At 46.1% G+C, this 13879-nt stretch overlaps 1 protein-coding gene across 1 annotated transcript in view; it reads left to right on the top strand.

The window, feature by feature from the left end:
- LOC128329543 (uncharacterized) overlaps positions 1 to 13879 on the top strand; it is a 471544-nt gene that overhangs the window by 97027 nt on the left and 360638 nt on the right. The window contains exon 3 of the mRNA XM_053260948.1: positions 4991 to 5010. Within this exon, the coding sequence (XP_053116923.1) occupies positions 4991 to 5010 (20 nt within the window). The remainder of the gene's footprint in view (positions 1 to 4990; positions 5011 to 13879) is intronic.

Here is a 13879-nt window from a genome sequence, read left to right as displayed (position 1 = left end):
GATCTTAAACTGGGACAGTGTAGTTCAGTGGATAGAGTCTTGGAGGTGGAGTAGAGGTGGAGGTGGAGTGACTAGGTGGTTCTAGTCACTGCTTAGCCATGAAGCTCCCAAGATGGTCCCAGGTCAATGCCTAACCTAGCTCATTATTATGAGCAGGGGTGCAGACGGACTAAACATTTGAGGGGAAACTCCTCATTTACTCTTTTTGGAGGAATTATACTTTTCAGGGGGAGATATGGGCTGTTAAATTTGGCAGGAGGGAGTTCAGTAAAATGAGGTGGCAACTCCTCAAATGCTTTGGGGGGGATCTGCACCCATGGTTAAGAGGAGAAAAATGGAACCATTCTTTTTATGTCACCTTGAGGTCTTTGGTGGAAAGGAAGATAAACAAATGTGATTAATGATTGCTTTCCAGTTGGACTAGTGATATTGTCATCAGCCAATTAACAATGTTTTATGCAACAACCTTTGCCTGAGGAGCTTCTTTTTAAAAGTCTAAATATGTTAGCCTCCAATGTTGGCTGAATTGTCTAAATGATATGGGCTTTTGTGTTTGGAGGCAGTATTCGCTTCGGTGGAAATCACTGTGGGTAATGACTCACACAGTAATACACAGCCGTGTCCTCTAGTTTGAGGTTGCTCAGTTGCAGATACAGCATATTTGTGGGGTTATTCCTGGAGATGGTGAATCGTAGTCTTCGTAGTGTTGCTGGCGCCCATCCGCATGGATCAGTGCAATCCATTCCAGCCCCTTTCCAGGAGCCTGCCTCACCCAGACCATCCAGTAGAGATTGTAATTGGGCAAAGTTGCTCAACAGGTAAGGCGGAGGGACTCTCCGGGTCTTTTATGGTCCCCTCCAGATTCCTCCAGACGTTGCTCAGATTGGACACCTAGGAAGAAAAATATTAGAAATCCCTCTTCACATTAAGCCCCAACCTGTAATTGCCTTCTCCTCCTATCTGGAAGGGCAAAATTACCTCTGAAGGCTACTGACAAGAAAATGACTTGAAGCCAAAGTATCATTGTCCACTCTGTTGTTCTGAGGGGATTGAGGGGTTGAGTGGTGGGTGGTCATAGGGACACAGAGGTTGTATTCCTGGGTGAAGTAGTAGCAGGGAAATGATTTGATCAAGTTGAAACAGGAAGCTGTTCCTTTATTTACATATCTCTCAGGATAAAATGGCAGCCCAACCTTTTAGAAACCTTTCCCTGTGTGTATGTGCAAAGTGGCATACATGATCTGGGAGCACTTCCACAATTCTTTAACATATTTATGTGAAAGAATAACACATCATTGACAAGTTCAAATAAAGTGGCAAGAAGGCTTGTGATAGCAAGCATGAATTGTCCCTTTTGCTAAGTAGGGTCCACCCTTGTTTGCATTTGAGTGGAAGATGTTTGAGCACTGTAGGATATTCCCTTTAGGGCAGGGTTTCTCAACGTGTGAGTCCCCAGATGTTATTGGACTTCAACTCCCATAATCCCCAGCCCCAGTGGCCATTAGTTGGGAATTATGGGAGCTGAAGTCCAATTACATCTGGGGACCCACATGTTGAGAATCCCTGCTTTAGGGGATGAAGCCTCTCTGGGAAGAGCAGAAGGTTCCAAGTTCTCTCCCTAGCATCTCCAAGATAGGGCTGAGAGAGTCTCCTGCCTGCAGCCTGGAAGAAGCTGCTGCCAGTCTGTGCAGACAATACTGAGCTGGATGGACCAAGGGTCTGACACAGTATAAGGCAGCTTCCTATCTTCCTATGTTCCTACGTTTGAAACGAAAATGGAGTAAAAAGACAATTCTGCTTATTAAAAGTGTGCAGCTGTGCAAGAACCACTTCTGAAATCTAATCTCTTGGACAGTTACAAATTGGGAGGGGGGATGTCCCTTGGCCCTTCTTCCTCTGAAGACCCAGACAGTCTACAGTCTTTCTCTGTAATTTAGCTGCTGGTTCTGAGAACAATGGTTTGAGATCCCTAGCTCAGCCCTCACAAAACCATAAATAGGTTGATGAAATTCATCAGAGACTTAATTGTGAGGCAGTGATACTAGTTTTTATGTATTGTTAGAGGAAGGAAATTGTACTGCTGACAAAGGTTGCAGGTACCAACGCAGAAATGTATCCTGCCATACTTCAAAGGTCCTTTAGATGGCACTATTGGCTCTTCACCAGACTAGAGTTCTTTTGGAAGAGGGAATATAACCACATCGGTTGCATCTGTGGTGCACTTTATACTCAGCCTATTGGCCCATCTCGTTCAGTATTACCTGCACTGACCAGCAACTGCTCTCTGGAGTTTCAGACAGAGTCTTTCCCAGCCTTGCCTGGTGATGCCAAAGACTGAACCTAGAACTTCCATGCAAAGCAGATGCTCCACCACTGAGCTACAGCCCCTGCCAATTTTGTGTAGACATGTTTTCTGAGACCAACCCTTGGAAATTAGATCTCCTGATCCAAAAGGTGGCAGCAGAGATGCACACAACCCTCCCTTTTCTGCATTAAATCAGCTTTTAAGTCTCCTCATTCAGATGCAGACAAATGCCTACCAGAGAGCTTCTTTTTAAAGTATAAAGTCCCAGATCAAAGACACGGAGGCTATTCCCACAATCAGCCGAAATCGGGCTAGGGGAGCCTAGCCCGATTTTGGCTGATTGTGGGAGCCCCTGGGTTCGCAGGTGAGCCCGGTTGCCTCTTAGCGGTTAACCCACCTAAGTACCCCTCCCCTTAAACAGGGTTTGCAGAGTGAGCACTCCACAAACCTGTGGTTTTTTTAATTGTGAGTAGCCATGGCGTGGCTACATGCTGTGGCTACTCACGAGTAGACCCCTGGAGGGGAGATGAAAAGCCGCATCCCAGCTCTGGGGGGGTCTCCCCAGCATGCCCTACACACTCGCTCAGGGCATGCCGGAGCTTCTGGGGTCCAATCGGTCGCCGCTCTCCCCAGCACCCACCGGCTCCATTACAGAGCCAGCAGTCATGTGGGCAGCCGGTTCGGCCACCCAGAGCGGACTGTCTGCTCGTCTGCGGGGAGAGCGGGCTCACCCTTACAAACTGGGTTTCACTGATCGTGAGACCCAGCTCACCCTGGGATTTCCCAACAATTCTCAGATAGTAAATCAGATATTGTGAAGAGTTTTATTGGCTTTTTAAAATGTTTCTGTAAATCATATTTTGAAGAAGGATGCGCGAGTTCCCTTTGTCTTTCAAATCCTCACCTTATTACTCCACCAGTGCATCCCAAGAGACAGGATGCCTGGATCAAAATGAGATCAATGGGACTGTCATTCTTAAACAGTGCCCCACTTAGGATTCCATGATGGGGATTAGGTTGAGATGGGCTTTCTTGGTTGCACATATTATTCTCATGGTCATCATCTTCTGCTTAGTCTATGAAAATCCTTGCCACAAGGAGATCCTTCAAAACTCGGCATGCATCCATCCTGATTCCACCTGTGAGAATCTAAGAGAAAAGCAAAAAGGGGGGGCAGCAAAATGTCCTTCCTGAGACCACCTACTATGCTGGATTCCCCCCACTTCCTAGAACTGTCTCAGGTGGTGATCATTCCACCTGTTACCATTTCATTTCATTTCATTTCATTTATTTAATTAATAAAAGATGCTAGATCTCAGGGTGGTGTGCACAACTTAAAACAATGAATAAAACTATTACAATAAATAAATAATTCGATTAAAAGTATTGGCAGCTTAAGTTTCTTAATTTTCCCACTCTGTTTTCAGAACAAACTTTATGGGTTGACTGAGTTCTGTGGGATCACTATGCTGTCTTCATTATTTTTATGTTTTTTACTTTTTCTTATAATGGTGCAAGTCACTTTGCTCATTGGTGGAAAAGTGGCTGATAAATATTGTAAATAAAGAAATAATAACTGTCATTATGATTCTGTAAAAAAATGGCTGTGGGACAGGTATTTGGATAAGGAGCGCAGTGACTGTGTGCGGGCTTAACTCTTTCTTCTGTAGCATTTTGGTGATGATAATAAATAGCAACTTGCTCCATTATAGAAAATATTCATGTCTGGTGAAGATGATGTAGGATAGCCTTCCTCCATAGCTTGTAGGGAATCACTTGGATCTGCTGAGAACATCTCGGTGACCATCCTGTAATCTGACTTGTGTGGGTCAGATAGATGGGGTGGTAGAAAGGCATGAGTGAGGCATGAGTCGGGGCATTTTGTGGCCATCTAACTCCATCATTCCAAGGGAAACTTCACACATCATGGTGGAAGGAAGAGTGGGACCAAGAAAGCAAGGCGGCCCATGCTCCAAGAACACCTTGGCATACTCTGCCCTGACAACAAGAAAAGAGTTGATGCTAACACTCTCTGAATGATGTTTCTCCCTTTATAAGATTAGTTGAAAGACCCAAGCCTTTTCTGGATCTATTATGCAAATTCTCTCACTGGGCTCCCACTCAAATATTAGGCCCCAGGGACTTCTCAGCTTCATTGTGACTTAGGGGAGAAGCAGAGCTGGTGACTCCAGATTTTATTCTCATATATTTCCTAGTGATTAAAACAGTATGAGATCTCTCTGCTTTCCTCTTTTCCTCCTGGCACTGCTTCCAGGTGGGTGTCTCCAAAAACAATCTCAACCAATTCCACAAAATGAGAAATGAAGATCTTAGAGACATTAATTCCCTTCTCTTATTGGTATTACTTTTCAGTACCATAAGATTTACAGCTTATGTTTTTCACATAGAGAGGAAAGTATGTATCTATTGGTTTATTTCGGCCAAAGGCCAGCATATATCGAGAGGAAAGTGAATGTCACTTTCCAAGAGAAAACATTTCTGGTATGGCTACACTTTCTTACTCACATTTTTCTTGTGTCTCCTCTTCTTGCAGGGACATTAACTCAGGTCCAGTTAAAGGAATCTGGATCAGGAACAGTGAGACCTGGAGAAACACTTGAACTCACTTGTACAGTCACCGGTCGCTCTATCTCAAGCAGCTACTGGTGGATCTGGACACGCCAGGCCCCAGGGAAGGGGCTGGAGTGGATGGGAGGGTGGACTGCAAGATCCTACTATGCTCCAGCATTCAGCAGCCGAATCACTATCTCTGTGGATCCTTCAAATAACAAGTACTTCCTCCGTCTGAGCTCTGTGACTGCTGCAGATACTGCCATGTATTATTGTGCAACAGGCACAGTGGAACAGATGAGGCAGGAAGATGTACAAAACGGGGAAGTGGGATGTAAGACACCCAGAGAGTGCAGACTGAAAATTGTGCCAAGGTGTTTGGGATGAACTTCCAGCATGTTCTCCAGGGAAAATTCCTGTGAAAATTCACAGGGGGGCTATTGGCCAGTCTGTAAGGTCTTTCTAAAAACAGCCCTGTCTGGGTAGGACAGGACAGGCATGGGTAGCACTGGAGGTCTGCACCCTTGAGGGTGATCCTGACCCTTCCACTCCTCCCCTGGCTAGCCCTGGTCTGCTGCCCAGGCTTAAAGTGAGGTAGAAGCACAGGCGGGAACCTCGTACCTCACTCAGTGTTCGTGTGGGTCACCGCACTGCCAGCAGCTGCTCCCTATCTGACAGTAGCCATCTTTGCCATAGAGCTGGTGGAAGCAGGAGCTGTGTGTGCTGCCTCGGTCGGTCTGGAAACCATGTTGGTATGCCTAATGAGGGCATGGGAAGCTCCATGTTGTTGTAGAGCAGCAGCACCTGGCTACCAATGGGAATGCTGGGAGGTGAGTGGAGTTGCTTCGATGCAGCAGGACACAGGGATGGAGCCTCCTGTGCTGTTGTTGGGTGCAATTGATGTGTTTTAGTAAACCAAAGCTACTCCATTTGCTTAGTAAAACCAAAGAAATTCCTTTTTGCTTAAAAAGCTAAAAAGCTCTAACTTAGAGTAACCTCAGCAAAGCCCAAGGACACAAACTCTGCAACATTGCCTTAAACAATAGCCGCCACTATTCCTATCTCTCTAGCTGGCATAGTAACTATTGTAATGTTAACAAAGTAGCAAATGCAATGCTGAGTTCCCAAGAGAAAGTTAATGCTGAAGAAAGAGCGGATCTAACCATATTAGGGAAATCACCTGATGGACGATAGTCAAGTCACGCATGCGTACTTGAAAGGGGTTAGGTCACAGTTGCTATGTGTATCAGGGTCAAGAGCCTTTTTGCATTCATGTTGTTGTTTGTATAAAAGAACATCTCTAGCTGTAACTCATGGTATTCAATGTGAAGCGTGAGCTGCATTGGGTACCTTGCTATCGCGAAGCAATTAAAGCCTCTGATTGATTCCCTTGAGTCTGTTTGATTGGCTAAAAGCGGACCCAAGTCGAGCCGGGTATTCACATCACAATGTTGGACACAGCCTGCATCATCATCATCATCATCATTATCATTTTGTATACCACCATTTAACATGGTCTGGAAACCATGTTGGCATGCCTGTTGAAGGCCTGGGAAACCCTATGTTGTGGTACAGTAGCTCCACGTGGCTACCAATGGGAATGCTGAGAGTATGGTGCTGAGTGGCACCAGCTCCTTCCAGGACTTGGGTTGGTAGGGTGCTGCATATATGTTTTAGGGGGCCTGAAAGAGCTAAGATTGGGGGGGGGGGGTTAGAGGCTCCATGAAATTGGGAGGCTAAAGGCTGCACAAGATCTTGGAAAGAGCAGGAATGAATTAAAGGCTGAATTAAAGGGGTGAATTAAAGGTTTTGGAAAGAGTGGGGAAACTGCTCTGGGCTCCTTGGAGTGGGATGTAAACATCAGAATAAAAAATAATTATATGCTAGTTTTAGATTCTTACTTTCTTGTGAATTCAGTTGCTGTTTGTGCCCCCCAGGAACCCATGTTTTAAAAATACTGCATGTGTAGAGATAATGCACCAGGTCATTTCTGTGAGGAAATGAGCAAATCGGTGCCTCACTGGGTGTCACTCTCAAAAGTTGGATGCTGGACACGCTACATGCAAACCATCTCTCTTTCCCATAGGCAAAGGGGGAAGAGAAAGAGTTTAGATACGCCTGTGGGTGGGTATAGACAATGGAGCACCCTCATGGGACTCGGGTCTGTCTGTGTATGTTTTGATTTATGTGCTCCATCCCTGCAAAACTCCTGAACTCTGGAAAAAAAAGAGCAAAAGCACAAGGGAAGCTGGAAGGTGGGGAATGGCTTCCATCCAAACACTGAGGGAGAGCGTGCAAGGAAGGGAGAGAGAGCGTGAGCACGATGTGCATGTGTATGCGCCCGATGGGGGCATATGTGTGGGATACTTCCAGTCACTTCCAGACCGAGGAAGGTATAGGGTGGCTGCCCTGCCGGACCGGTTTTTAATAAAGGCTGGGGAAATGTGTGGGGGGGTAAGTGCACCCCAACCCTTAAAGGTGTCCCCCCACCTTAGAACTGGCCCCCTCCAGTTCCATACACATCCCTAGTAGGTTTATGTATTGCATATTGTTCTGCATCCCCAACGTTCAACGTCATGTCCACTGTCAACCATCGATGTCAGTGTAGACCATACAGAGCTGGATGGACCACATGTCCAACACATCAATATGAATGCCTGTTGCTGGGGATTGACAGTGGAAGAAGACCATTGTCTCATCTCGTTCTGCTAGGCTTCCCACAAACATCATGCTGACCATCCTTGGAAACAGAATGTTGGACTAAATGGACCTTTGCTTTGATCCAGCCGGGCCCTTCTGATATTCACCTTCAGTTCATTCCCCTCCAGAGATCAGCCCAAGCAGTCTAGACCCACAGCCTAATCACAGGGTAGTAGAAGAAGTTATATTCAGGTGGAGTCAATATTCACTAGAATATTGGATCACAAGAGAGCCAATCCAGTCCCTTTTCCTCCACACTTTTAACTCAATTTCCTTTTATTTCTGTATCAGTCCATCTCATTCTGTGTTGTGCTATATTGTCCTGATATATATGTTCTCCATGCAACATCCTTTGTCTCAGATGAGAAGGAACTGAAGCTGGCATTGACAAACTCTGCAAGATGCATTTGGCTTTATTGCCTTCTCATGCTCCCTTTTCCGATGCTATGCAAATCTGTGCCCTGGCCCCAGTTCAAATAGTAGCTCCAGGGGGCTCACAGCTTCACTGCAGCTTTAGAGGGAAGGGGCTTCAGTCCTTAATTCTCATTATTCTCCTCCTATTCTAGGGATAAAAATGGCATCTCTCTGTGTCCCCCTTTTCCTCCTGACTCTGCTCCCAGGTTGGTGTCTCCTAAACCACTCTTATTCAATTCCACTGGGAGCTTTTATTGATCTTAATGTCATTAGATTTACTTGCAGATCACATCTTTTGGATGAACTGGGAAGGGTTGTGGCTGTGTAAGAAGAACCATTACAGGTGAATAAGGTGGACCGGGTGTTACCTGTTTTCTTTTTTCCCTTCAGGAGTTTTATCCCAGCTCCAGTTAAAGGAATCTGGGCCAGGAACGGTGAGACCCGGAGAGACCCTCGAACTGACTTGTACGGTCACTGGTGGCTCCGTCACAAGCAGCTACTACTGGAACTGGATACGCCAAACTCCAGGGAAAGGGCTGGAATGGATGGGATATTGGAGTGGAGGCACACACTATTCACCAGCATTCAGTGGCCGAATCACCATCTCTGTGGATCCTTCCCAAACCAAGTATTTCCTGCGGCTGAGCTCAGTGACAGCTGCGGACACTGCCACATATTATTGTGCAAGACACACAGTGGGACAGATGAAGGAAGACCTTGTACAAAAAGAAGTGGGTCGTAACAATGTTGCAAGGGTGACATAGCAATAAAGATTCCTCCCGGTGTTTTTAAAGGAAGGCACATGCGAAATCACTCAGGCGGTATATGCATAATGCTCTTTAAAACAGAAATTATGTCAAGAAAGTTATAACCCCCCCAATCACACATTCATATACTTTCAATAACCTCTCCATGGGCATAATAGCTAGAAATGTCCATTTTTAAGAAAAAGGAAGGAAATAGCAGAATTCATACTTAGCCTGAGTATAGTAGTCATAGGGCCAGGAGAGATGTGTCAAATCCTGTTGATAGTTCCAGAATCAACTAGTGTAGTGGTAGCGGAGTGCCCTGGAATCAGGAAGATTAGGGTTCAAATCCACACCCAGTCATGAAGCTGACCTTGGGCCAGTGACTCGCCTCCTAACCTACTTCACAGGGTTGTTGTGAAGATAAAATGAAGAGAATAGGGCATGTATGCCACTCTGAGCTAGTTGGAGAAAGGGCAGGATAAAAATGTAAGTAATCAACAGAACAAAAGAAAGGGTAAAGCTCACTGCAAGAGTTGCTCCCACCTGGGCACGACCATGTGGCTTTGGCCTGCTCCCTGTTTCCCCCTGCAGAGACCCTGAGTTAATGTCCTGGGCAAAGAGCTTCCCTCCAAATAGATGGAGAGAGCCCATCTCTCAGCACCCTTTCGTCCATGCAGGAAGCAATGCCAAAGATCCATTCTGCATATAGAAGATGGAAGAGCATCTGCTTTGCATGCCAACGGCCCAGTTTGAATCCCTGGCAGCATCTCCAGATAGACCTGGAAATATCATTTTGAAAGCTTGGAGAACTGCTGCTAGTCAGGGTAGTCAGTAAGAAACGAGATGGACCAATCTTCTGATTCAGTATAATGTAGTCCCCTATGCAACCTATCTCCTCAGCTGAATCTGGGGCCATTTCCTGTAAGCCACAGTTCTCTTTCTATATACACCTCCTGTATGGGGCCGTTACCTAGAAATATAATGTCAATAGCATGACATGCAAAGTTTGGACCTGAGAGATTCATCTATATCTCCACTCTCAGGTACTGTGACGAGGTCCTCTTTCTTTCATGATGCAAGATATGTAAGTAACCTCCCACACTCCACTAGCCTCTGAAGATTAGGGTCTGGAATGAGATATTGCAAACCATTGTGCATGTTTAGCATGGTCCAAAATGAACTAAAAGTGACTCTTTCAATAAGCAGTAGAGCTATTCTCCCTCCCTACAGAATATCCACAGCTCAGAATGGGACCCACTGATTCATAAGAATAGTTCAAACGGATGACTGGATGCTGTGCAATGGATGGTTTTCTTGCTTGTGATGTGGGAGACATCCCTGCTCAGCCATGGAGCTCATCAGATGCTCTTGAGCAATGACAGCAGATATATAGATGCCACAGGCAATGAGTTCAGCACATAAGAAAGGGGGCTGATGCAGCCCACAGATACACAACATCTGGGGCCCTCTGTTGAGTACTCAGTGGTGTGGTCATTGTGTCCTGCTGCCATTTCAGGTTTCAAGTGATGCTCAGGTCCTTCACCAGGGACACTGGCATAGGCAGCCCAGGGGAGGTCTGTGTTCACGCACATCAGGGGCATAGCAATGTTGGAGTGGGCCCAGAGGCAAGATTTTAAAATGGACCCCTCAATATTGTACACACACAAACACACTTAACAATATATAGTGTACTCACACCCACATCCCCATTATGAATACGGTGATTATTTATATAGTCATATATAAAAATATAACTATATAACTATACCATCCTATATAATAAAAGGCTAGGGCGTGTTCCCGTGCGCCCGTGTCTTTGGCCCGTTCTGGGCATGCGCAGAGCGCATGCCCAGATCGGGCCAAAAAGATACGGCCGCCCAGATACGGGCGGCCATGTTGGGGCCCGAGAGGCGGCGGCCTAAGAGAAGCGGCCGCCGCCAACGGGAGCAGAGTGCTGGCGAGGCGGCGGAGCCGCGGCCTCAGCCAGAGGTGGCGGTGGCCGTGGCGGGGTGACTGGCCTTGATGGCGGCCGCCGCCGCCGCCACGGAACTACGGGGAGTGCGGGTGAGGCAGCGGTGGCCGGGGGTGGGTTTCACCATACTTTTTTGGTTTACTTTAATAATTAATTTCTCCTGCTAACTTTTGATATCCAACCTGTTTTCTGTTACTTATAGCTTACTATAAATACTTCAAATGAAGTATCACTTGTAACTATTAAGAAAGCACAGTTCTATACTAATAAAATAGTTTGGATATATGTGTTCTGATGTAGCCCAGTTCCTGCAGGATAGTTAGAAACTGAAGTGGATGGCATCTTAATTCACTCTGAGTCACTCCACAATCTCCCCTTCAGTCCTACAATAGCACTGTTTTAAGTTCTTTCTCCCCCCACCAATTTCTACAAGATGCCTGACCTCCCCCCAGTGTTCCATCTAATGGTAACATCAGTGAGCGGAAAGGGTTGCGTTCTGGGCAGCACTATCAAGGCAGTGTGTGCACATCACTCTCTCACACACATATGAAAATAATGTGCCACACACAGTGTGGCACACAAAAACATTTTATCTCACCCCCAGCCCCCCACCTGAGGCTCTGACTTCACTTCACCCAAGCTTTTCCAGCGTTTTAAAATTGGTAGGTTTTTTTGTGGTTGATTTTAAATTGTTGAATTGGTTTAAGTATTTTAATTGTTTTAATTGTTTTATGTTAACCACCCAGAGATGAAAGTTTGGGCAGTATATACATTAGATAGATAGATAGATAGACAGACAGATAGATAGATAGATAGATAGATAGATAGATAGATAGATAGATAGATAGATAGATAGATAGATAGATCCAGATTTGGACACACTTTTCTATCCTTCTTTGTAGCTTTCTCGCAATTGTAGACTATTTATTCATGTTATGTGATGGGGGGAGCGGCTGCTGGGCACATCCTTTCTGCCCAGCGGTTGCTGTGAACTGCCGCTGCTTGGGGAGAAGAGGAGGTTGACTACTTGGCTTGCCACACCCCTGGCAGCCACCCCTCGGCCACGAAGCAGCTTTGTTGCTGATTTAAAGAAAAATGGCACGTAGGTTAGCCACAGCAGGAGGCCCACAAAGTAGGTTTTGGGGGCTTCACTGGGGAGGTTTGCGGAGGGGTTAACCGAGCACCAAAATCATCTAGTGACACCCCTGCTAACTGGCACACAGGTACACAGAGTACCTTTCATTTTAAGTCCCACCTGAATGGTACAATGAATAAGGGGCCTCATAGAGATTGTCAAATGGGACCATAAAACATTGAATCTCTGGTGTTTGATCATGGGGAAGCAGGAATCACCAGGCCATAATTAGATGGGAAACTGAACAAGGGGCTTTTCCAAACACAAATGGGGGGAATGTGTGTCAGATGGAACAGCTAACAGAACAGACATGACAGAGAATGAGAGGCAAAACCCAACATGCTGCAAAGGATAGTTACTATAAAACAATAGCAAAAAACTGAACCACTTGGCACATTTAAAAGTTTCATGGGTAAGGATGACTCCAAGGAATATCAAGGGACAGTGGAGTGCCCCCCACCCATAAAAACAAAACATATTTTACTGCTCCCCAAACTTGAGCTTTAAAGCAAAGTGAAACTTGCCAATTTCAGACAAAAGAGTCATAGTATATTGAGACTATTCCCACGATCACTGGGAAGTGGGTGAAGGGAGCTTAGCCCACTTCCCAGTGATTGTGGGAACCACCGTGCTCGCAGGTGAGCCTGGTGCTCTCAAGGTGGCTAGCCCGCCTAATTCCTCCTCCCCTTAAATGAGGGGAGAGGGAGTTAGGGAGAATGCTCTGTTAACCTTAGGGGTGATGCTCCATTGACCTTATATATTTGCTCATGTGTCACTGTGGCATGTGGTCACACATGACTTGACCCCTGACCCCTGCAGCCAGCCTCCCAGGCTTGGGGGTCTCTCCAGGATGCCCCGCACACTCACATGGAGCATCCTTGGACTTCCGGGGGCTGGGTGGCCCCCTATCCCTGCAGCCCCCACTGGCTCCGTGACGGAGCTGGCAGTCAAGTGGGTGGTCGATCTGGCTGCCCCAGGGCTGTTCTTTTATTGTCTGTGGGGAGAGCAGGCTAAGCCCACTCTCCCTGCACACCCGACAGAAGCTTTTCTCGTGAGAAGAGTTTCATTGTGTTCTTAGAACTTGAATCAATTATTTTAAAAGCACTCCATTATCTTAGGAAATCTCACGCACTCACTCACTCCTTTACCACAGCAACAGAAACCAGTTCATCCAGATAGGAAGAGTATGCAAGATGGATTGCCAACCTGAAGCACTCTCAAGGCTTGGAAGAATGCAGGAATTGATGCAGGAAACAATACAATAACTGTTATCAAATTAGCATCATTCTCCTGTGAAAGACCCGAGGAGCCTAACTGTTACTGTGAACCACACATATGTCTGGCCCACACTCACCTCTACAGACACACGTAATGCGAAACCAGACTTTAAGGCTGCATTCCCTGTTCCTGGAGTTGAAGGAGGGAGCTCCTCCCTCCCTCTGTCCACGATTGGCAGTACAGACTGTCCTTCATGCAAGAAGGAAGTCTGCACAGCCAGATCCCTCTCCTCTCTGCAGTCTCACTGAATCCAGTCTCCCTGCTCTCCATTCCAATTCGGACTCGAGAGCAAGGGGAGTGGAACCATGGGTCCAATGGACCCGTGGTTCCACGTTATGTGTGAATTCAGCCACAGGCTTTTATCACAAGTTCCAGCAGACTCATGAAAGAACCAGTCATAGCAGCTTGCAAAATCCTGTGTGTACTAAAATTGTTGCAAGATGAGAAAATTCAGTAATAGCTGCACAAACACAGACTGTGATTCCTAATGGAAAAGCAAAATGTCATTCCTAATGGAAACGCAGCTTGCACACGTGATATGACAGGAAATACGGGGCCAGGTGATCTAAAATACTGCAAATGATAAGTAGTACTAAAATACTAGAGTACTCCCCACAAGGCCCACTCTATCATATATATGTAGGCCTTTTAATTACATTATTAGAAATCCTCTGAGAATATTATCTGAAGTGTTTCCTTAAGAGCAAAATTGGGTGCAATGTTCTTAGGGGAACTCTGAAGACCCTGCAGTGCAA

Source organism: Hemicordylus capensis, chromosome 6 (assembly GCF_027244095.1).
Source record: "Hemicordylus capensis ecotype Gifberg chromosome 6, rHemCap1.1.pri, whole genome shotgun sequence".
NCBI lineage: Eukaryota > Metazoa > Chordata > Lepidosauria > Squamata > Cordylidae > Hemicordylus > Hemicordylus capensis.
This window is presented reverse-complemented; position numbering and strand designations above follow the sequence as displayed.